General features: G+C 44.7%; 3 protein-coding genes across 4 annotated transcripts; 2 read left to right on the top strand and 1 right to left on the bottom strand.

The window, feature by feature from the left end:
* Positions 1 to 9,007: 9,007 nt before the first annotated feature.
* LOC9271168 (uncharacterized) lies at positions 9,008 to 13,682 on the bottom strand. The gene is made up of 7 exons (XM_015783499.3): positions 13,460 to 13,682; positions 13,128 to 13,223; positions 12,899 to 13,040; positions 11,499 to 12,821; positions 11,313 to 11,386; positions 10,064 to 10,178; positions 9,008 to 9,346 (listed from the first exon to the last, which is right to left on the bottom strand). The coding sequence occupies exons 1-7, from the start codon at positions 13,630 to 13,632 to the stop codon at positions 9,314 to 9,316; spliced, it is 1,956 nt and encodes a 651-aa protein (XP_015638985.3). The 5' UTR covers positions 13,633 to 13,682; the 3' UTR covers positions 9,008 to 9,313.
* Positions 13,683 to 14,922: 1,240 nt separating this feature from the next.
* On the top strand, positions 14,923 to 17,108 carry LOC9268609 (origin recognition complex subunit 4). Of its 2 annotated transcripts, none has more exons than XM_015785035.3 (2): positions 14,923 to 15,066; positions 15,196 to 17,108. In XM_015785035.3, the coding sequence occupies exons 1-2, from the start codon at positions 14,989 to 14,991 to the stop codon at positions 16,732 to 16,734; spliced, it is 1,617 nt and encodes a 538-aa protein (XP_015640521.1). In that variant the 5' UTR covers positions 14,923 to 14,988; the 3' UTR covers positions 16,735 to 17,108. The 2 variants fall into 2 exon arrangements, with proteins under 2 accessions (XP_015640521.1, XP_025881436.1); XM_026025651.2 differs by having other exon boundaries at positions 15,176 to 17,108.
* A 2,919-nt stretch (positions 17,109 to 20,027) lies between these two features.
* Positions 20,028 to 22,754, top strand: LOC4339823 (histone deacetylase HDT2). Its single transcript, XM_066310342.1, has 10 exons — positions 20,028 to 20,134; positions 20,883 to 20,953; positions 21,054 to 21,272; positions 21,403 to 21,430; positions 21,501 to 21,545; positions 21,650 to 21,807; positions 21,887 to 21,955; positions 22,075 to 22,171; positions 22,258 to 22,390; positions 22,472 to 22,754. The coding sequence occupies exons 1-10, from the start codon at positions 20,122 to 20,124 to the stop codon at positions 22,530 to 22,532; spliced, it is 894 nt and encodes a 297-aa protein (XP_066166439.1). The 5' UTR covers positions 20,028 to 20,121; the 3' UTR covers positions 22,533 to 22,754.
* Positions 22,755 to 24,180: the final 1,426 nt, after the last annotated feature.

The raw sequence follows: 24,180 nt of genomic DNA, 5'->3' as shown, positions 1-24,180 counted from the left end.
GGGGTTACCGAACGGTGATTTGTCGATGGGCCTCCAGATTGGAGCAATACGAGGTGCATTGCTAGAACTGACAACAGTTGGGCGACCTGGTGCTGACAACACTTGCCGCGGGTGCTGACGAAGGGGCGTACCGCCTCTTTGTAGCTGTAGCGAGCTGTTGTTCTCCTGGCATTGCTTACGCTGCTGGCGTTGGTGCTGTAGGCTTGAAACGATTGCTGGTGGAACAATGTGACCTTTGACGGTGCCCTTGACGATAATCCGTTGGGGCGGAGGTTGCACATTCAGGTGTCGATTGGTGTCATGGGCAGTGCTGGTAACTTGTGAATCACGACGAACTGCCTTTGCTGCTCTTGGAAGAGGACAATCACTGAAACGATGTCCTGGCTTACGACAGTTGTGACAGAATCGACTTGCTTGGTCTCGGGGTGCAGGCTTCTGATTATGCACTTTGGCAGCTGAAACGGGAACAAGCAGAGACTTATGAACATCCTTGGTGACGTTGCTTCTTCCATGGTTGGCTTCCACTGGAACTAGAGTTGGAGGAAGAGCAGAAGGATTGTGACCGCTGTTGTCGATTGTCATTGGTTGACGAATGGGTTGCACGGTTGTCCCTTGTTCTTTCTTGGTCTTAGCTATGACCGCGTTTAACTGACAGTCCTTAGGCACATGATCTGTTCCTTCACACAAGAAACATGTGACCTTCCTTAAAGGGAATGCATCTGAGTAATGGGTATATTCACCACAGCAGCATGTGGGGAGGCATAAACTAGCAGTGTGTCCGACTATCCCACATCTAGTACATGCTTTGAACTCCAATCCTCTTTCCATGAAACTGTTAAGGGTCGTATCATCATCGTCATCAGTATCATCATCATCGTCATCAGCAGAAAACTGCTCTCCTGATTCATCATCTTCGGGTCTGGGCGAACCGTACTTTATGAGATGTCGGGTTAGCTGGCGTGCTCCACGGAAGGTATTTCTTCCTCTCTGACGCTTGGGTATCCTTGCTGCGTCTTCAGGAGTAAATTCTGAACTTGTGATGATCATGGTCCTGCCATTATCCATCTTCCATGTCACCTTCCTGTTCGCTCCAGAGTTGGGCTGCAAAGTACCATCCTTCTTGTCGGTAGACTGACTTGGAGCTTGGTTACTCCCTGGGCACTGCTTCTCGTCTTTTTCAGGTGACCTGGCGAACACCTTCCATGGACAGTTCCTTACATAATGACCTTGCTCACCACAGTCATAACAGGTAGCACTTACTTTCCTTTGGTCTGACGATGACTTGGCTGTCGTTATCTTCGGGGATCTGGACAGCATTTTGACAGGGGTCTTCGGTGCCGATATTGGGAACTCCTGACTCTGACTCTGATTCGGGTTCCGGGCTGGCATCTGATCTGGCACCTGCGGTGGGTGACATTGACGTGACTCCTGACATTGTCGTTGCATCTGTTGCATCTGGTATATTTGGTACCGACGTCGCATCTGTTGTAACAACTCTTCCACTGTCTGAGTTTGATTAGCCATGACTTGGGGTTCAGGCTGATCTTCAAGAGGCTGACGTGGAATACTATTAGAATTGCACTGAGTTGCCCCATGAAACTGACGGGGTCTTGATCCGATGAAATTGTCCCTCATGCAGACCATCTGCTGCAGGCACCAGAGAGAGGGGGAAATGGGAGGGGTTACTAGAGAGGAGGTACTAAACCACTTGCCTATTGATCTGTTGTGAATGGATTTTATGATTCAAGTTGTTTAAGCAAACAACCTAGTATGGTCGCATCCCCACCAGTGATGCAAACCATACCCCTACACACAAGCAAACAACACACGATCTAGAAGCTAACGAAACTACCCTCCCGGGAAGGATTGGGTTTAGGTCATCTCCGAGAAAACTTCACTTGATCTTCGCGGAACGACGACTTTGAACTGATCTTCTCGCTCCTTGCATGAAGCTTGAGGCTTGACTTGACTTGACTTCCGAACAGACATGAAGTTGACGGTTTCTCCTCCATGTTTGACAACTAAAAGAGTTGGAGGGACAGGGAGGAGAATTTTCAAAATCGTTTCACAAAGAAATGCCAAAGGGCGAGAGGAGACATTTTGCAAATAGGGTTTTCAGAAAACTTGTCCTTAGGGTTTGACCATTTGGCTCAACCTACAGTCAAGTTGGCTCTGATACCACTTTGTCACGCCCAGAAATTTAACCCAAATTTTCAGACTATTTTGCGTATTAAATCCCTATCCAGGACCAGCCAGGGTACACAAAACGACAAGTAATATACAGTTCCAAACGTAAATAAAGCGTAAAATACTTACGGAAGAGGCACTTAGTCCTCACACCGAAACAGAACGATAGCAGCGGAAAAAGGCGATCCTAGCGGGGCTCGGGAAGGCGGGATCGAGGCCGGACGTGGCGGAATCGGCCGGCGAAGTGGGGCGCCGACGTGGGGTGGTGAAGGGATTAACCGGCGCCGATTTTCGCTGGGAGAGTGGGGAGAAAGGTGGAGGATGTGGAGGGGATCGATTTCACGCGCTCGTGGGACGGGGTGGAGCGCGGGAGCCGCGGCGTCGTGGGGCGAAACCGGCGGCCATGGCGGCAGTTGGGGCGACGGGAGGTTGGGGAAGAAGATGACAGGTGGGGCCTCGGGTCCCACCTGTCGGGGAGAGAGAGAGGGGAAAACGGGCGAGGGAGATAAAGCAGACTTAAGGGAGAGAGAGAGCCGAGCGGGCCGAGGGAGAAGGCCGGCCCGAGAGGGAGAGAAAAGGGGCGCGTGGGCCGCGGGAGAGAAGGAAGACTTGGGCCGAAAATAGCCCAAAGAGAGGAAGGGGGATTTTAAATGTTTTCTTTTTATTTAGTTGGTTAAAATGAACTTGGTGCTTTTAAAATTATTTCTTGAGCTCCGAAAATTCACGGAAAATTTCAGAGAGTACATTAGGGCATAAAGAATATTACAGAATATTCCCGGCCAATGATTTTTAAAGGAAATTTTAATTTCCTCCCTAATTCCACTTGATTAAATTGGTTTAACTTTTATTTAATTTTTAGAAAATGCATTATTAAATGATTTTTAATCCCGAACGAAAATCGGGGCGTTACAAGGGTTGCCACAAGTCTTCACTCATTTATGAGGGAATGACAGGGCTGTCCTCCGTGTCAGGCGGGGGATGGCATTGGGACCCACTCAAGGACCGGTTGCTGCTTAGCTTCCGGGGGAAGGCACGGATCAATGCCCGGTCAAAGTGGAGTGGGTCCCCCCCCATGGAGGGTTAGGTAGAGGCAGTGCATGTGGTATCCCCTTGAGCTATAAAGGGAGGACCTTGCCCACCGAGACAGGGGGGACGACTCTCAGAAAACCTGAACTCTAGGAGAAGGAAAGTGAGAACGCTCTCTGGAGTAAAGGAACCTTTGTAAAACTCATCCATAATCCCAAACACAGGAGTAGGGTGTTACGCTCCATAGCGGCCCGAACCTGTATAATCCGACTGTGTGCAAGCTAGCCGAGAGTCTTAGGGGCGAATACGTGATTTCCAAGAGGCGAGCCTCTGCCCCCGGCCGAACTCACGAAAGGGGGGTCTCACGACTCCCCGCTATCGAGGATCTTCCCTCGACATCATTATTCAAGAAGTTGGGACGTGGAGATGATGAGTTGAAGAAGACCAACATGACTCTCAACGGCTTCAATGGTGAACCAACGGAGGCGAAAGGTATCTTTTCGGTGGAGCTTACCGTGGTTAAAAAGACGTTGCCAACCGCTTTCTTCATCGTCGATGTGCAAGGTAACTGTAGTGTTATTTTGGGGCGTTGTTGGATTCATGCCAATTGTTGTGTGCCTTCTACCTTGCATCAATGTTTAACTCAATGGGACGGCGATGATATTGAGATTGTTTAAGCAGATACATGCAATGGCCGATGCTTCAATTGAGTGCGAACATGGGAATCCTACAACATTTCTAAGAATGGTTTTTGTAACATTCTGAAAATTCGACCAACAAAATCAAAGACTCCAAAAAAATTCTGATCTTCAAAAAAAAAACTTTTTAAATAAATTGCATCATGCCAATTTTATTCGAAGATTTTATTGGATTTTGATTTCGGATTTCATCGATCACAAATGGGAGGAAATTAACTAGGAATAAACCCTAAAAATCAAGTGGGCTAAATAAATAATTAAAATATAAATTAAAATAAAGATTAGGTGGGTTTGGAAATAAATAAAATGTTATCGCAACCATATTAACAACAATTAAATTTTAATACGATGGAATGAGAATTAACTTTAATTAAAAATTCAAATGAATTATATAAACAAAATATGAGTGATATTAAATTAGGTGAATCTTTAGTTAGAATAATATAAATATGGGGTAAAACTTCATTTATGCAAAAATTAAGAATTTCGGAATCAAATTCATATGAGAAACACTCTAAAATCGGTTTATTGGAAAAGTGCACTGTTCATTGCCCGCCACGTGTTCGACCTGGTCCCCAGCCTTTCCCCTCCCCTGCCACGCGCGCCGCTCCGCCTCCCCTCTGCCGCGTCGCTCGCCGTCGCATCACCGTCGTCGTCGCGTCGAGCCCCGTGCCGAGCCGCGCCCGTCCCGCTGCCGCGCCGCTCCCCGTCGCGTCGCCGTCCCGCGTCGCGTCGCCGTCCCATCGCCGCCTGCCACCTCGCCCCGCGCGCCCACGCACCCCGTCACCGCCCGTCGCGTCGCCGTCCCCTCCTGCGCCGAGCCGCTCCGAGCCCCGCGCCGCGCCGCCCGCTCGTCGCCATCGCAGCGCGCCGTCGCCCGTCGCGTCGCCGTCCCGTCGCCGCTCGTCCGTCGCCGTCGCGTCTCGCGTCCCGCCGCGCGGCGAGCCCCGCGCCGCCCCGAGCCCCGCGCGCCGCCCCGAGCCCCGCGCCGCCATCCCGTCACCGCAGCCGCGTCGCCGCCCCGCCCCCACCTCTCTTTCCCCTCTTATTCTTCCCCTCTTCCCCTCTTCCCTCTTCCCTCCTCCTCCTTCCCCCTTATCTCTCTCCCTTCCCCTATAAAAGCCTCACTATTCCCCCCCTTCTCCCCGTCTCCACCACCCACTCCTCCACGCCGTCGCGCCGCCATCGTAGTGCCGCCGCACCGCCGCCGTCGTGCTGCCGCGCCGACCGTTTCCGTGCCCGCACCGCCGTTCTCGCGCCACCGTGCGCCGCCGTCGCTGCCGCCGTCATCGCCGCTGCCGCCGCCGGTGAGTCGCCCTCCGTTTCCCTCGAGTCCGCCGCCGCCACCGCTCGGGTGGGAAAGAGAGAGAGCCGAGAGAAAGAGAGGGAGAGCCGAGAAAGAGAAGGAGAGGAAGGGAGGAGGAAGCCAGGAGAGAAAAGAAAAGAAAGGGAGAGAAAGAAAAAGAAAAGAAAAGAGAGGAGAGGAAAAAGGGAAAGAAAAAGAGAAAGAAAAATTTAGGGGGAAATTTAAAATATTTGCAAATATTAGAATTTAATTGTAGGATTAATGAAAATATAGTTAGATAAACTCTTACTAATTAAATACCTAAAATACTAGCATTTAAATATAGGATTAATGAAAATATAATGGGATAAATTCCTATAGATTATAGATAACTTTTAGTACTCTCCATAAGAAATCAATTCGCGGTATTAATTTAGATGTAATTAATAATTAAACAAATGTATGAATTCTCGTAAATTATTGTGGATTATTTCTGGGTAATCTCTATAAATAATCGATCAACGGTAGCGATTCGGATTTAATTACTAGAGTGTTAACCGTGTATTATATTTAATCATAGACTAAATTAAGTCGTATAATATTATAAGATAATTTTAGGATTCCGCTCGACATTTAACTCGCGATAAGAAATTTCTAACCTAATATACGGATATAATGCTAGGGTAGATTAAATTAAAAACATACGACAACAAAATATTGTAACCGCAAAATAATTTAAACCAAAATTGGGGTTTGCCATAGTTCGCGGATAGTAAAATTAATAAAAAGGAATTGACTTTCGCGTTCGACTTCCATTTGGATTTACTTGGATTTTTATTTGAATTCTAACCGAATTCAAATCAATTTTCGCACGTAACTATAGAGACCGAGGGAGCCGCGGATCCAGGTGAAGGCCAAGACCCGCAAGACCTCGAGCAAGGCAAGTCATCACTATTCCTTGAACATGTTGATCCCAATTGCGAAATTGTTTTGTTTATAAATAAAATTGCATGCAATTATGAACCTCCTACTTGTGATTATGCCATGCCTTGATTATTGTTCACCTTTAAATCTTTGTAACCATAGATACGTACGAGTCCCTAGTCAACTATGACACTTGCTTAGAAATGCTATTTTAGATTCATGCATACTCATATTTATCAAATGCTATATGCTTGGGCAATTACCTTTGGGAAGGTAATTGAGATGCGGCATGTGGAGACATGAGCGCCACATTGCCATGATATTGATGACATAATTTGTGAAAGGAAAATAAAGTAAAACAACTGTTTTCGACTGGGGCGGCTGGAGGACTTGGGTGGTGTCCGGAAAAGGCTAGTGCCGTCCCTGGTCAATTAAGGACCGAGCCATGAAGTTAAGCATGAAACGACCCCCGTACAACCGCACTTCTCGTATGGGTATAGACCTAGCGGAGTAGATAGCTGAGCGGAGGCAGTATCCATGCATAGTGGTTTCTTGATGTGTGAGGCAGGGGCTCTACGGTGGGGCAGCCATTGGTAGGACCGCGAGGAGGGTGTCTACAGTGGTGTCGCCATCGGTAGGAATGCCATGTGAGAATCTAAAACATAATTATAACTTAATGCATGTGTGAGTCTTCCCTTCCCGGGTGCGCCAGAACTCCTCTCACTGCTAGAAACCGTGTACGCCTAGAGTGCATGAGGATGAAAAGTTCATGGAGCGGGTACTGCCAATGCGAGGTTATCGAAAAGCTTTGCCGTGACGCGTCTCATGTGTTGGGACGAGGCTCATGTGTTGGGCAGTCGCGGAGTGCGGGTAAAGTGTACATCCACTGCAGTGTGAGTAAACCAAACCTATTCGAATAGCCGTGCTCGCGGTTATTGAGCACCGGGACATGTATTACACTTGGCTAGACTCTAAATTCTTAACTTGTGTGGGATGGGATATTGCATGATGAATTTTATGCTGTTGGAGCCACTTCCTGAGAGGCGAGAAGGTGGACGTCCTCAGAAAACCATGACGAATCAATGGCGGGAAGCTATCCTTGGGATCACAATGGATGGTGGACAGAACCGTCGTTGTTTAAATACAAACTCTGGTACTAAAAATTTGATCAGTCAATGCTAGGTCTTAGGCTTGTGAAAAGAATTACAAAACTTGCTTTGCGCAAAAGAACTATGGCCATCCTTTGAACTCCCCCTTTCATATGCATTGTTGCTGTGGTGGCTTGCTGAGTACGGTTGGTACTCATCCTTGCAAATATAAAATTTATTAGAAGTGGGAGATGAAGCCTCGGAGGATCCCTATGCCTATTATCAGGAGGGAGATGAAGACGATGGCGTCCAGTAGGTCTTAGCACGGTCGTTGCCTGTGGCAATGGCATGCCGCTGCCTGAATTCCGCTGCCTTATCTATTTCTGCTTTTGGATGTATTCCGGACCTCTCGGTCCGATGATTTAAGGCTATGCCTGCGGGCCTATGATGTAATAATTCGTATTAAACACTCGTGTATGTGCACTTGATATTCCAGCTATGAATTCGTGTGTACCAAACTACTTGATCCAGGGAAATGGTACTGTTTACACGATTGATTCCTGTTATAAAAACGGGGGTCCACAGTTTCTGTAAAGTCGGCTAGTTTAACAGGGTTAGATCGTTCTAGCTATGATTTCATTAGTGTTTCTAAGAATGGTTTTGTACCTATCTCTATAAAGCCGGCTAGTTTAGCACGGCTAGGCAATATTACTTTGTATCATGAGTAAAGATGCTAATCTAGAGTGGTTGCAAGGGTACAATATCAATCTACGAAGATAACATGTTCTATGCTTTTAGATTCACGATATTCATCAAAAAGACAGGGGCATGTGTTTACGCCCAAATTTGGCACATAGGATCGAAATAGGGAAAATTACCAAGATTTGGGACATCTGCTTTTGATAGTCATATTTCATCCGTCCCTCTAAGTCCTACTCCCTCCATCTACTTTTGATAGTCATATTTCATCTTGGCACACAGACCAAGGATAAGTAATTTTACTTATCATCTATTTAAACATGCTACTCCCTCCATCTACTTTTGATAGTCATATTTTATCTTGACACACAGACCAAGGATAAGTGATTCTACTTATCGTCTATTTAAACATGCTACTCCCTCCGGTTCTATATTAATTGACGTTTTGAACAAGGTTGAGATTAAACTTTTATAACTTTGACCATCAATAACTTTAAAAATATTTAGTTTAAAGAAACTAGAACAACATATATAAATTTGTCTTTCAAATTACTATAATAAAAGTAAACATGCATTTATTTATTGTATATATTATAATAAAAAATGAGATCAAAGATATATCTTGTAGACCGTGTCACTGTCCAAAACGTCAATTAAAATAAAACTGGAGGGAGTACTAGTCATTCCTCGTAAACAAGCGATTCATTAATATTTACATTTCACGATGCCCATGTAGCCAATCTTGTGTGGAAGAATGGAAAGTCACGCATTAAATCTAAGAAATTCATTAAGATGATAAGTTGTTGGATTGAAATATGCCTATCAAAAATAAATTTTTCAAATTTGGAAATATGACTATCAAAAGTAGATGGAGGGAGTACTAGTTATTCATCATAAACGAGCGATTCATTAATATTTACATTTCTCAATACCCATATAACCAATCCTGTATGGAAGAATGGAGAGTTACGCATTAGGGTTTAGGAAGGAAAGCCATTAAGATTATAGGTTGTTGGATTGAAATATGCCTATCAAAAATAAATTTTTTAAATTTGGAAATATACCTTTTGATAGAAGACAGTATCACAGAGAGAGGAAAAAAACTGAACAGTTACGAGGTACTCCCCATCTGTACATTAATTTGCATGTCCAGGAAAAGATGGACAAGTTTAATTACACACCCATATACCTCTTCACGAAACAAACCACTGACGGATATGTGTGCACAATTATCGTCACATAAGGACAAAAGGAATCTACATTATCTACCTCTCCGGCTCTCCCTCTCATACAATTTTGCATAGGACTAACTAATGATACAAATGGGATTTCCTTCAATTCTGGCCTGCGTGAGCGCGCATGCGTCATCCTAGCTGCATGTACGTAGACATCCAACAATCGATTGATCATTTGCAGATATCGCATTCGACAACATCGTCCTGCATATGTAAGTTGTTTTGTATTATTAACAATTGAAGAGCCACGTGTTCACTCTGGAGATTTAAAATATTACTAAGTGAGTAGGAGAAAAGGAGAAATTAATGTATATTTACTGTGTTTAATCATGCATGGTGGGTTTAGATTAAAATACAATTGTATTTATAAAAAGAATAAATGGAATGATATGGTTGTATACATGGATATATAAGACATATATGTATACAGTTATATAAACGTAAACAACATTTAAATTTAGCTCCACGTACTTAAAAATGAGTGGAAAAATATGATAATAGTTGCATATCCTATCTTACTATAAAAGTTGATGCTAAATAACTTTTAAAACTTAACATGCAAGTGTGTCACATCATCACCTTTACTAGCAATTATTATCTAGAGTATTTTAAATCACATACAAGTTTGACACATCATCATTTACTAGCAATTATTATCTAGAGTATTTTAAATTACATGCAATTGCGCCACATCATCACCCACTAGCAATTATTATCTAGAATATTTTAAATATCATGCAAACATAATATATCAGTTACAGTTGTATTTTTAGAGCTCAATATGCGAGTGATATCAAATTGTTATCTTCACATTATTCTCATATACACACACTATTTCTATAACGTATAAAATGTATTAATTCATATAACCTGCAGTAAAACACTGTGTATCAACCAGTACAAGAGGCGTGTCTGTTTTACCTCGTCTTTATCGTGTCCCTCCAGACGGCGCTTGGTCTTGCATGGACATGAATAGGGCGCCAACCTAGAAACGTGGAGCATATGCCGCAGCCTTGCCTGCACATGGTTGTAGATGCTGCGCGCGCAGGCAGGAGTGCCCCGCGCATAGTGTATTCAGTAAATTATTATACTAAGAGCATGTAACTATTAGCCAGGTACCAACATATTTTAATAAGATAAAAGATAAGAGAGAATAGCAGCGGGCTACAGATCTATAGCCAGCTACAGCAAAGACTCCAAGATGCAATATGTGTATGACAGGTAGGACCATATACTAATAGTATAGTAAGCAATTATTATATGAATTAGCTATTAGATTGGCTATTAGATGAATTGGAGCTAGTAGTGGGCTATACTATTAAACTTGCTCTAATAACTAGTAGTTGTACAGTACACGAGAGCAATTTGTGGACCCTAATTAATTAGGGAATGTCTATAGATCATTTGACAGAAAACCCCCTCACAAATCTTGTAAATTTTTGACCACCCGATTGCTTTAAGATTCGTGCAGGCAACAAAACCTTAAAAATCCTCTCTCCTCTCCCGATTCCTCACACGCCGCCGCTCCTCAGCGCTTCCCACCCGCCTCCGCCACTGTCGCCGCTGCCCCAGCGCACCACCGCCCGACCTCGCCGGCCGGCCAAAAGGTGTCAACGGCGCCGGCTAGGCCCCCCCGACCGGCCCCCTTCCCCTCCCCCTCCCTCTCCTCTCCTTTGCCTCAAGCCGGCGGTGGCGAGCTGTCCGTCGTCTTCCCTGTTGCCGGCGGCGGGGCGCCACCACCGGCCGCTTCCTCCTACCACTTTTCCCGCTTTGCCCCCGCCGCCTACACCGGCCCGTCGCCGTCCTCCAGCCCCGCGGCTTCGGCGCCGCCGCCGCCGCCGCCTCGCCGCCCGCTCGATCCACCGCCCACCGCCGGGTTGCCGCCTCCCACGGCCATCCCTCTAAAGCCGGCGAACTCCCCCCCTCCTCTTCCCTATTCCCCCCCCCACCCCCACCCCCACCCCCACCCCACCCCGGGACCTAATTCGTCGGCCCTCTACCAGAGTTTGGGTTCGCTGGCATTGGAGAAGAAGAGGTGGTCGCCGGAGTTGGAGAAGAGCACGAATCGTGAAGCACATCCAGTGATCCAAAATTTGCAAGATTTGAGGTATGATTTTCTATCGACATAGCTTTAGCAATTCCGAATTAATTAAGCTTGTAGTAGGGTTACCTGAGCCTATGCCTGTTGCAAGATGCAAAGAAGAGCAGTATACCATTCAGTATGCTCCTGATTGCCCGGAAGATCTATTAATTATACATATAAATGGGTGTATATTATACACAGAGGGATATTGTATGAATCGATATAGTACTAGTTAGCTAGGAGTATAGTGTATATGTATATATAGTAGTGTACCTGGGAGAAGAGATCGTTCCAGAGAGACTTGAGCAAGGAGACGTCGAAGGCGCTGTGCTGCGCCTCGGCCATGTGGTTGAGCTCGAACATGCTGCTCACCGTCTCCCAGATGTCCTTGCCGAAGTTGTAGGTGTTGGAGAGCAGCGAGCCCGCGCAGGAAGCAAGAGAGGCCGCGAAACGCAGCGGAAGGAGCAGCGCCTGGACCAGCGGGTTGAGGCAGTCCAGGACGGCGTCCAAGGGCGCCCACAGCGCCTCCGCCAGGTCGCCCAGCAGCTCGCATACCTCGCCGCAGGCGGCCAGGAGGGGCCCCGCGATGGCCGACAGCGGAGCCGACAGCGGACGGAGCACCGCCCTGGCCATGCGCAGCAGGGCCACCATCCCCTGCAGGCACTTGCGCAGGTGGTTCCGGAGGAAGAGGATGGTGCCCAGGTACTGGATCCGGGTGACCATGTCCCACGTCTCGATCCAGCCGAAGAGCGGCCCACACACGCGCGCCGCCGCGGCCTTGAGCAGCGGCACGTTCTTGTACAGGTCGTAGAAGCCGATGATGACGGTGGCCAGGGAGACCAGCAGGTAGAGCGTCCGCGCCAGGGGCCTCATCCACGGCCTGTATAGCAGGCACAGCAGCGGGTACGACTGCAGGAAGATGACCCACGACGGCAGGCCAGACTCCAGCAGCGTCAGCAGCCGGATGTCCGACATGATGATCTGCCTCAGCTTCATCGGCAGCGCGCTGTCCCTGGACCGGAGCAGGATCAGCGTGTCGGTGTAGGAAGAAGACGAAGAAGGCGCCTGATCATCCTCATCATCGGCGTCCTCCTTCTTCTTGTCCGACTCCGACGACGACGAACGTCGGATCTGTTGATGAATCAGCCGCCGCATATTACTAGTACTAGTATTAATATTATTGTTGTCCTTGTCGTCGTTATCAACGACGTTGTCTTGGGACAGGGAGTAGAGGGTGGTGAGGTAGCCGCGCAGCGCCTCAGCCTCGGGGGCGCGGCCAAGGAACCAGAGCTTGGTGCAGCCGGCCGCCTGCTCCGCGCTGTAGAACTCCCATTTCTTCATGTACCTCGCCTCCAGCGCCAACGACGTGTCCGTCAGCAGCTCGTTCAGGTAGTTGATGCCGTGCACGTCTCTCCACGACACCTCGAACACTAGGAACCCATGCAGCGCCAGCCTCAGGTCCACCACCTCGAACCACCGCCGCGCCGCCATGCTGCACTCGCCGTCGGCTGCTGCTGCGGCGGCGGCGGTGGCGCTCGAGGTGTTCCGGCCGGAGCAAGGGAGCGCCCTCGAGTTTGCGAATGGAGACATCCTGTACTGCAATTAGAGAGAGAAGCTAGCTCGTGACCATAAGCTAGGCAGGAATTAATTGAAGGTAGTACTAGCTAGTATACCTTGGTCACCATGAACTGCCAGAGTCTTGCCGATCGAGATTGCTTGCTCGACCGCCATGGCTGGTTATCCACCAGAATGAACACCTTCTTGCTGAGAGGTGCAAAATACAGGAACGCCCGTGACACGTAAGATTGCATGTCCCTGCAGACAACATAATTATAATCGATGTAAATCATCATCATCATGGCATTCATGTCGATCGATTAATATATCTACTTAATTAGTTACCCGATTTGCAACCCTGTCAATGGATAGATATCTGGCAAGGCCTCCATGTGTGCAAGATGTATGTATGCCGTCTGCCTACTACTAAGGTTGATCGATCTGCAAATAAATAAAGAGAGATTGATCGACCAACTCTGAAGAACTTTTGGGTAACTTTAGCTAGCTAGCTAGTTCATGAATGACCGGAAATAAATACTCTATATAATGAAGGAACGGAATTAACAGTACATAGCGCCATGCATGAGCCGATATATCGACGATGACTTATTAGCTTAGAATTTAAATCCGGGGATTGAAAGATGATCAAATCAAAGCCGGAGGAGTAACAAATATACCGAGACGAGACGTACGCGACGTCGTGCGGAAGCAAATTGATAAAGAGATGATGGAGGCCGGACGATTGCAAGGTGGTAGTTCTTGCTCTTATCAATCGCTGCTTCGTTTTCCTTTCAGCCGGACGGCCGGTGGCAAGAGCAAGAGCAGGAGCAGGACAGGAGGCCGATTGCATGTTGATGTTGGCAGGTCGATCGATCGAGAGGTGAGCGAATGGCCGTTCTTTCCTTTGTTTCCAAATTAAACCTCCATTATTGGCAACTACCATTAATAGCTGTTACTGATCTCGGCCACTAATTCATTTTTATATCCAACTGAGGGCGCACTCCATCGCAATTCGACTGGCCATTCCCAACCCAATAACGGGGATGGTGTCCATAGCATTAAATAAAAACGATGAAAATTGATGTAACAAGTAAATAAATGAGGAAAGAGAAGGAAACTAGGTCTTACATGAGACATGCTTTCTACACAACATTCAAGATATCGTGTGAGATAAGTAGCATTAAATTTAAGTATGGAAAAGTGGTGTTTGTATTGAAAGAGTAGTGTCTAGTACTAAGTTCTTGATGGTGTAGAGTTTTATATTATGTCTTATATTATGGTTGTGTCTTATATTATGGAATGGAGGGAATAGTACATAATCGATTTTTGCGGACAAGGCCCCAATAGGTTGCAGGTGGGCTGTAACCTATCCCTCGTGCAAAAATCGCCAAAGTGTTGGATTGTTCATTCACCAATAAGTAATGTGAGCTGGGTTTCATTTTTGTACTTTGTAGAGGTCTCATAAACCACCATGACCTTGCTGCTTCACGGATTGTTAGTCGCCTTTCCTCTCAATCTTTATTGGGATTCTAAATATCAAACCTAAATGTCATCGTAAGAGAGGTTTATTCATAGTTTTTATTGTTTCATCAACCGCTATCACACTACTTGCTAGCTCGTTACCCTATCCCTCTTTTAGCATTTACCATCATTGCGTTCTATATTACATTATTTCCCTTGAACTCTCATTTTTTATATAATTTTGAAATTTATCTTACTTTTATTTCAAATTTTAATCAATGTCATGTTGTGTTCTGCGTGCATGTTTTTTTAACATAATTGTCATTGCAAACGCCAACGCTCCCTCCTTTCCCGCGTGCGCCGCCGCCCCCTGCCTCCGTGCGCCGCTGCCGCTCCCTGCCTCCGCGTGTCGTCGTCGCCCAGCTGCAGCTCAGTAGGCGACGAGGTGAGGATGGGGATAGGGTTGATTTGTAATAGGGGTATTTTGGTCACTTCGTGCTAGCAATTTTTTTTCTTTTTCCTAAATGAAGTGCTAACGGTGAAGTGAAAAAACGAGGTCAAATGAGTAAGGTTAGGGTTAAATTAGTAGCTAGGCTTGGGCAAATTTGTAATTGCAATTAACCCCACGTCAGCGATCCGCCTCTAAACCATCACCCCCGATCCGGTCGATCGATCCCCCATCCCCACTGAAAAAGAAAAGAAAAAAAAAGAGGAAAAGCAGCGAGCGAGAGACCGGGGGACGGAAATGGTCGTCGCCGTCGCCTCACCTTCGTCGGCGCCGGGGCCGGGCGCCGCCGGCCGCCCCCACCCGACCTACAAGGAGGCAAGATTCTCTCTCAGATACTCCCCCCCATCCCAAAATTATACTAGTATTTTTGTCGGTTGAATCGAGCATATGCATCTGGATGCTTCTTACTTCTCACTTGCTCCAGATCTCCTTGATTTGGTGCAGATGATCCTGCGGGCGCTCAAGGAGCTTCCAGATCCGATCATCTCCAGCCGCCGTGCCATCGCCAAGTACATCTCCGACAACTTCTCCGGCCTCCCTTCTCACCACGACGCGCTCCTCACCGTTCACCTCCGCCGCCTCAGGTCACAGGGCCTTCTCCTCATGTCTGGACACTCGTACCTTCTCTCCACCTCCGCCACCGCCGCTCGAGGACGGGGACGAGGACGACCGCCCAAGAAAGCTTCCTCCTCCGCGCCGCCTCAAAAGCGCGGACCCGGCCGACCCCGCAAGAATACAGCCCTGTTTCCGGTTCCTGTGCTTGAGGCGAAGCCTGGGCGCGGGCGACCCCGGAAGAACCCTCTCCCTGTGGCTTCCTCCACCTCCTCTGCTGCTGCTGCTGCTACGGCGTTGAGCCTGAGAGTGAAGCGGGGACCTGGGAGGCCGCGCAAGAATGCTGCTGCTACCCCGTTGAGACTGGGAGTGAAGCGGGGACCTGGGAGGCCGCGCAAGAATGCTGCTGCTACCCCGTTGAGACTGGGAGCGAAGCGGGGACCTGGGAGACCGCGCAAGAATGCCACTGCTACGCCGTTGAGCCTGGGAGTTAAGCGGGGACCTGGGAGGCCGCGCAAGAATGCTGCTGCTGCTGCCTCTCCCGTTGCTCCGCCGCCTGCATCTCCACTGAAGCGGGGTGTTGGACGCCCAAGGAAGAACGCCACTCCTCTAGTCAAGCCTGGACCTGGGAGGCCGTCTGGATTCAAACGTGGACCAGGCCGCCCTCGCAAGAATGCCACTCCTCCTGTGCTGTCAGTGCCACCCACTGCTGCTGCTGTGTTGGGAGTGAAGCGTGGCCGTGGGCGCCCTAGAAAGGATAAACCATTGCAATCTTGGTCTGTGCTCTCTGGCGGTGCTGCAATGACTAAGAGAGGGCCTGGGAGGCCAAGAAAGAAGAGGCCACTGGAAGCTGGAGGTGTTGTGGCAGCACAGGTAGACACTGCAGATGGAGGTGAGGCTGGAGCCGTTCAAAATGGAGGTGAAGTTAGGTGTCTGCTCTCTGATGGTGCTTCTTCAATGGGGAACAGAGGGCCTGGGAGTCCTAGGAAGGAGGTGCTATTGGAAAATGAACCTACAGTTTCTACATTGGTGGGAAAGAGAGGCCGTGGCCGTCCAAAAAAGGAGAAACCATCAGCAGCAAGGCCTGCTGAAACTGGAGATGCTAAATCAATGGGGATCAAGAGAGGTCGCGGAAGACCAAGAAAGGACAGTTCCTTTCAAGCTGTGTTTGCAGAAGCTGCAGGTCAGGTGTCAAGAGATGTCACAGCAGCTCAGCCCGAAGGAGATGCAGATTTACTGGCAAGGAAGGAACCAGAGACTGCAGCTGTAGTTTCGGTGGAGAACAAAGAAACTAGGCCTGCAGATGCTGGGGGTGTTGTGGTTTCTGAAGAGAAGACATCGATTGATCCGGTGGAGGCTGGAAGTGTAATGCCATGTGTTAATGCAGAAGTTGATCGCATGAACTCTGACCTGCGCACTGCTAATCCATAGTGTGGCTGGCGTCAGCACTCAGCACAGAAGGGAGGACCTGGATGGCTGGCACTACCTGCAGGTGTGAATGTGTATTCACTGATTTAGCTGGAGACATACTGTGAAAACTGTTAAATGTTGCAACCAAAATTATTACTGTCATGCTGTTAAGTAGTTTCTCAAGATCAACATTGGAGTATGCTTTTAATGATATCCACTTCTCGGATAAATTTTTATAATAGTCCTTAGGTAGCACATATAGTTCCTTTAGGAATGACTGGATATATCATATATGTTGCTTTTAGTGCACCCAGTGGTGATGAGATGCATCAATGTTTACTTCCAATTTGAACATCCATTAGTGTTTCATTCAATCAATATCTCTGTTTTTTCCATGCCTATATCTTAAGTAATTTTGGTGAATTTCCTTTCTTATTAATTATTAATAGTAAGGTTAATCTAGCAAGTATTTTTCTATTCATTGTTGTATTGTGCAAATTCAGCCTAGAATGTGCTCTTATGATATGAAGTTTTACTGCCACAGCTTGTTTGTTTATGGTTATTAGTATTTGTGGGGTTTAAATAATTCCAGATATCTTTTGTGACATAGTATAGGTTGTGGGGGGAGAATTGTTGGTCCATGACCATGAGGTCTGGTGCTCTTGTCATTTTACTGTGAGGATTACCCTAGATACCCTAATCATGCTCAATCTGCATGTTTCTCTCAATTTGCATAGAAAATGGTTGGCCCTATTGTGTTGCTGAGTTAATTTATACCGCTTGTAGGCCGAGCAACTTAGCAAGGAATTTAATCAAAATCTTTGTTTCTCTCATATCTTCCCATATCCTATATGAGGTCCTGCATGAATATTTGTTCTGTTCATATGAGTTTTGGCTGACAAGTCATACTATACTACTGCACACTAGCTGTTCTCACGTGGCCTGCTTTGGTTCTGCATAATACAATTATGTGTTTATGAACCGCCTTCAATCAAGCTCAGTTGGTGGGAGGTGTAGATGCATGGGTTTGAGTCCTCTTGAACACAAGTGCCCCTTCTTCCTAATAATGATACTGTAATGAATAGGGTTTATGGAGTTGAATTTGCAGCAAAATTCAGTTTATAGAGAAGGTTTTGTTTTGTTTTGAACAGTTTATAGAGAAGTTCCATTCATCATTTGTTCAGTGCATTTAATGGTTCCTTTTTTGTGTACTTTTTTTGTACATTCTTGATTCCTTGTTATTGTGCAATATTTTTTTTGTTGTTAAGAAATTGTTACAGTGTAAGGATATGTAAGGGCCTTATCTTTTCAATTATGCTTATGCTTATCAGCCAAAATTTGAATTTTCAACCTTAAATTTGGAGTTGATTTTGAGGTTTTTTCATCAAAATTTATTTTTCAGCCTTTGCTTTTAGATCGATAAGAACACGCATATAAAAGTTTTATTCACAAATTCCTCTTCGTTTGTAAATATGCCGTTTCGCTTATTCTATTCCGTGAATAAGTGAAACGATGGTTCGCTTATTCTATTCCGCAAATAAGGCGAATAAGCGAAACGATGGTTCAGTAAGATTGGTTTGCTTGGCTCTCTGATTGCTATGGTGAGAAGTTGGTATGAAAACCATAACTTTGAGTACCAAACAAATCCCTTTTTTTTGTCTTGGTCCATTATCACTGGCATTACCATTTGTGCACAGTACAATCTCCAACCAAATATTATCACTGAAATGAATGTTTTTTAGATGAATGTTCTGGGTTGTGATATTGATATAGATGAGTTATCTCACTTTACACACAAGGGCGGGCAGAGCACAAAGTAAAATGATGATTACAGAGGTTGGTTAGCAGACAATCTTTCATTTCATTTGTTATGGATGGCTTGATTTTCCCTGAAGAATGATAACAGCCTCAGGAGGTGGAAGGAACAGCTAGGTTTGAGTGTGGGAAAAAAACATTGAATGCGATTAGTAGTACCTGCTAAAGGTTTTCTACTTTCAGGCAGATGAAGTAAGGGTTTAGGGTTTAGGGTTAAATCAGCTGAGAATTATTTTTTTTAACAAACAAGATACAATTGTGTTCTCTGTTCTAGTTTAGGGTATATATATAAACTGAATGATGGCAACCTCGCAAGAATTATTTCCAGATAATTAGACTGATGCATTGTTCCCTGCGTGCCTTGAGAGGTCAGCATGTTGAACTAGTTGTACTATACTACTACCTGCTGCTTGTGACAACATTCTTGTTTAGGGGGTAAGTTTTGGCTTGTCACACTGGGTATTGTATAGGATGTCGCATGGAATGTTTGGGCACTAATAAAAAAACTAATTATAGAATCTGTTAGTAAACCGCAATGAATTTATTAAGCCTAATTAATCCGTTATTAGCACATGTTTATTGGAGCACCATATTGTCAAATCATGGAGCAAGTGCTTCATTGTTGAATCATGGAGCAATTAGGTCTAAAAGATTCAGTCTTGTAAATTAGTCGCAATCGTGCAATTAGTTGTTTTTTAGCCTATATTTAATACTTCATGCAGATGTTCAAACGTTCGATATGACAAGGTGTAAAATTCTAGGAGGGATCTAAACAGGCCTTAGGCTGTGTTTGGAACCATGGGTTCCCAACACGCACAGTGCGCATAAAAAACGGAGTGGTCCATTAGCACATGATTAATTAAGTATTAGCTATATTTTTTTTCAAAAATGTATCGATATGATTTTTTAAAGCAACTTTCGTATAGAAACTTTTTTTAAAAAAAACGCACCGTTTATCAGTTTGAAAAGCGTGTGTGTAGAAAAAGAGGCGGAGGAACACGAAATTAGCTTTTTTATTCGTGTCCGAAAACCCATTCCGACGTCCAGTGAAACATCCGATAGTAACTTAGCTTCAATGCTTCTTCTTTCCTTTCCTGTACTAGAATAGTTCTTGTGTTGACTGGAAAGTTGGCTTGTGTTTGCTTCTCATGTATGAACAAGTACGTGTATTCTAATTGTCGTGTAGTAGTATATGAGCCAAAAATTTGATAGGATTTCTTATATAGTTACCAAAATTTGGTAGCAAACTAAATGTAGCCACTTTTTTTATATCTTTATTAAAATTTGGTAAGGTTGAAAATGGTATCAAAGTGAACATGCCCGAAAAGAAAAGAGTAAATGAAAGAAAAGAGTGAATGGACGGCCCAGCAGCATAGTCAGCCCAAGCCCAATGCGTACCAACCAACGGCTGTGATGACGTGAAGCGCCGAGCGCGGCATCGGACGGCCAGGGCTCGCCCGGTGCCCTTTTAAAACCCGTATCACTTCTCTCGCATTCCCAATCCCCTCACAGCCTTAAACCCTAGCTCCGCCTCCCACCTCCCTTTTCTTTTCTAGGGTTCTTCCGCCGCCGCCGCCGCCGCCGCCGATTCCGATGGAGTTCTGGGGTAATCTCCTCCTCTACCTCTCTCTCTTCCCCTCCCTCTCTCCATCCATCTATATTGCGCAGTTTCGGTTTTTGTTTGATTTGATTTGGACGCGATTCGTTTGATACGGTGTTTGGTTCGTGCGCTTCTCTTCGTTACGGATTAGACGCGATTCGTTTCACCATCGAGTGTTTTGGGTTCGCGCGGAATCGCGGCCATGGCTCTTCCCTGTCTTCGTTAGGGATTAATTAGGGATTTTAGTTTTCATGGGCCGCGACTATTTCCATCATACATGCGTAACCGCATTGGTTGCCGCCTTTATGTTTGCGAGAATCATCATTTTGTTCATTCTGTTTCTGTTTCAGTTAACACATTCTGATTATCTTCAGTCTCATAGTTGTTATCATATATTACTACAGTACTTACCTTGCTTCGGCCCCATCGTTTGGCATATTTACGAACGAAAAATAATTTGTGAATAAAACTTAGCGATCTAAAAGAAAAGGCTGAAAAATAAACTTCTGAAAACCTCCAAAATCAACTCCAAATTTAAGATTGAAAATTCAAATTTTGGCTGATAAGCATAAGCGGAAAGATAAGGTCGCTTGTTTCTATGGGCCATCCTCGTTAATTTACTATGCTAGTTGCTTTTCAACTTTACTAGCTAAAGGCAAATATGAACTGTAGTATACTGTTTCATTCATGCCTTCTTGGAAGGGAAGGACTACTCTATACATGTGTTTTTCGCTGATTAGTCAAAGTTGTGCAGGTCTTGAAGTCAAGCCTGGACAGACTGTCAAATGTGAGCCTGAAGATGAACGCTTTTTGCACCTTTCTCAGGTTTATTATGTTCCTCTTCTGTCCTCCTTTTTTTGAACAGTGAGGCTTTTGTGTTCTCATTGTGTACTTAATCTTTTGTTATTCAACAATTGCTTGGTAGGCTGCTCTTGGGGAATCAAAGAAAGGATCTGACAATGCAGTAATGTATGTTAAAACTGATGATCAAAAGCTAGTCATTGGAACCCTCTCAGCTGACAAGTTCCCTCAAATCCAGTTTGATTTGGTCTTTGACAAAGAGTTTGAGCTGTCACACACTTCAAAGACTGCTAGTGTGTTCTTTTCTGGCTACAAAGTTTCCCAGCCGGCTGAGGAAGATGAATATCCTTTGTAATGTTTTACCATGTTTGGTCAATATATGTAATGCATATAATGTCATACTCTATTTTATTTTCATTAAGGTATGTATTACAATATTGTTTTCCTTGACCTGCCTTTTTTGTTGTTCCACAATGGATTTTGATTCTGAAGAAGTTGAAGGTATGATTGCTACTAGTGCTTGTGTTCTGCCTAGAGAGAATTTAACGAGCCTGTTTATAATTTATTTCAGATGAAGAGGAGGAAGAAAAGATCATTCCAGCTCCCAGGGCAAATGGTACCATAGTTTCTCCTTTCTGATTATGATTGGAATCACAGAATCCTTTTGCACCTCTCTTTAAAACTTTATAAGGAAGTACTTATGACTAAAACTTTTCTAAGGCAAAGTTGAAGGGAAGGAAAATGAGCAGAAAAAACAAGGCAAGACAGATTCTTCAGCTTCAAAATCAAAGGCTGCAGTGAATGACGATGATGATGATGATGACAGTGATGAGGATGATTCTGAGGACGAAGATCTTTCTCCTGAGGATGATGATGATGTGAGTAATTTATGGGTACTGTTGTGTATTATTGTGGAGGATTGTTCCATACTAACAGTGGTGCAATGGCCTGTTATAGGATTCTTCTGAGGATGATTCCAGCGAAGATGATGAGGATGAGAGTGACGAGGAAGATACTCCCAAGAAGGTATGTGTATGTGTTTGAAGGATATAGTCTGCTTGTTTCTGTGCACTTATATGTGTTTGAAGGATACAGTTAGTTTGTTTGTTCTGTACTCTTACCATAAACAATGTGATGACTTGCAGCCAGAGACTGGAAAGAGGAAAGTAGCTGAAATTGTGTTGAAGACACCTTCGTCTGATAAGAAAGCAAAGATTGCTACACCGTCAGGCCAGAAGACAGGTTAGTAGCTGTGAAGCTGCGCCTGCGATGAATAAATTGGCACTGGAAGTAGTGATGAATTTGTATCATTTGGTCCTCCTGAGCAGGTGACAAGAAGGGTGTCCATGTAGCAACTCCACATCCGGCAAAGCAGGCTAGCAAGACCCCCGTGAATGACAAGTCAAAGGAGAAGTCCCCAAAATCCGGTGGTGGGTCAATTTCTTGCAAGTCATGCAGCAAGTAAGTTTAGATGCGCTGTCTTCTTGTTTTGGAGTATTACGTAAGGAAATGATTCAAAGTTTGCATGAATGCATTGTTTAGGACGTTCAACAGTGAAATGGCTCTGCAATCTCACTCGAAGGCCAAGCACCCCGCCAAGTGAAGAATGAGACAACGGATGCTGAGCTGAGAAATATTGGTGTCGTTTGAGTTGGTTATCTGAAATGAAATGAAATGCTGCAAACTATTTGGTGTTATGAGTAGTGTCGTGACGGTTTATGTGGTGCAAACTATTTAGTCTAGAAAAAAAAAATCTGTGGTGCGAACTGAGCTACAATTTTATTCGGTCAAGGTCAGTGGAGTGATTGGTTTATTTTGGATGGAATTATTGTTCTTCCCTGTTATTCGGTTAATTCCCACGAGAAAGGATTGATAACACCACACTGAATTGACTAGCTGAACAAAGTCGTAATATCTGGTTTTGCCCTCGGCCAAATCCGAATATTAGGGTGTGTTTAGTTCGTGTTTTTTGGGTGTTACATTGGATGTTGACCTTAGAAAGGATTTTTTTGATACGAATGAAAAAAATTAATTTCTAACTTGCTTGGAAACCGTGAGACGAATTTATTATGTCTAATTAAACTGTTATTAGCATTTATAGATTACTGTAGCACTTATAGTTAATTATGGACTAATTAGACTTAAAAGATTTGTCTCGTGATTTACATTTAAACTGTACAATTAGTTTTTTAATGTATATTTAATGCTCTATACTCTGCACATGTTACATGTGTTCAAATTTTTTATATGAGTAAGAACTAAATAAGGCCTTAGTGAGCATTTTAGTAGCGGCTGAGCGCTTGATCGTTTGCTGTCTGCAGCCGCAAGGCCCGCAACTACAGGAAGTTTTCTCCGCCAAAAGGCAGCGACAATGCACCAGCCTTAATATCAGACAAACAGCCTCTACCCAACAATTCGGCTCCTAGTTGGAACTCTTTGTTCACCAACACGAGATGGCACTGCAGCTAGGCAGTAGACACGAGAGTCATTCCAGTTTGTTCGCATTTGTCCCTGCCCATCCTTTTCTATTTTTCGCCTACAATATAACCATAAGTATATCATCATTGAATATGGAATATTTCTTCTCCTTTCTAAAATATATAACTTTTAGCCTTCACAACCAATCACAACTTTCCACCTCTTAATATCTATGCCTTCTCCTTAACCAATCACAACCATCACATATCTAATTTTACCTACTTTTTTAATACTCGTGTTCAACCAAAACTCAGGTTGTAATAAAATTTTGAAGTTACAACAACGAGAGTAACAACAGCATTTGCAGTTTTACTTAATAATTAGTCAACAGCATTTGTGTAACGAGTTGTGTCGCATGCTTTATTCACAGTTTTTTTTTAAAATTCAAGTTCTTTGACTTACACTCACCCGACCCAAAATAAATCAACTTTTATATATCTATGTCATCCTTTTTAAAGTGTTAGTTTTGAACATAGTACCCTGTAAAAAAAATAAATCAATTTTTATACACGGATTTGAATATAGCCTATGTCTAGATTTGTTTTTTGAAAATTACTTATTTTGAGATAGTGGGATTAGGTACTAGAGAAATTACATTGTAAACTTGAAAACTTAGTCTAAGTATATGCAAATTCAAATGTAACATATATATATATATATGTAACAAATTCAAATTACATTGTAAACTTGAAAACTTAGTCTATAGTGTTATTAGATGTTAAAAATTTTAAGTGTTTTAAATGGAAAATGAGACATCATAAATAATTGAATAT

Source organism: Oryza sativa, chromosome 5, assembly GCF_034140825.1.
Source record: "Oryza sativa Japonica Group chromosome 5, ASM3414082v1".
NCBI classification, from domain to species: Eukaryota; Viridiplantae; Streptophyta; class Magnoliopsida; order Poales; family Poaceae; genus Oryza; species Oryza sativa.
This window is presented reverse-complemented; position numbering and strand designations above follow the sequence as displayed.

What these genes read in the sequence shown, in the direction of transcription:
- LOC4339823 (XM_066310342.1), top strand. An exon ending in GCTTTTTGCACCTTTCTCAG is followed by an intron (nt 20,954 to 21,053) that starts GTTTATTATGTT and finishes ATTGCTTGGTAG; the next exon opens with GCTGCTCTTGGGGAATCAAA. An exon ending in CTCCTGAGGATGATGATGAT is followed by an intron (nt 21,808 to 21,886) that starts GTGAGTAATTTA and finishes GGCCTGTTATAG; the next exon opens with GATTCTTCTGAGGATGATTC.
- LOC9268609 (XM_015785035.3), top strand. Translation starts at nt 14,989, where the DNA reads ATGGTCGTCGCCGTCGCCTCACCTTCGTCGGCGCCGGGGCCGGGCGCC. An exon ending in CCCACCCGACCTACAAGGAG is followed by an intron (nt 15,067 to 15,195) that starts GCAAGATTCTCT and finishes GATTTGGTGCAG; the next exon opens with ATGATCCTGCGGGCGCTCAA.
- LOC9271168 (XM_015783499.3), bottom strand. Translation starts at nt 13,632, where the DNA reads ATGCAATCGGCCTCCTGTCCTGCTCCTGCTCTTGCTCTTGCCACCGGC. An exon ending in GGCAGTTCATGGTGACCAAG is followed by an intron (nt 12,822 to 12,898) that starts GTATACTAGCTA and finishes CTCTAATTGCAG; the next exon opens with TACAGGATGTCTCCATTCGC. An exon ending in TGCAACAGGCATAGGCTCAG is followed by an intron (nt 10,179 to 11,312) that starts GTAACCCTACTA and finishes CTGCGCGCGCAG; the next exon opens with CATCTACAACCATGTGCAGG.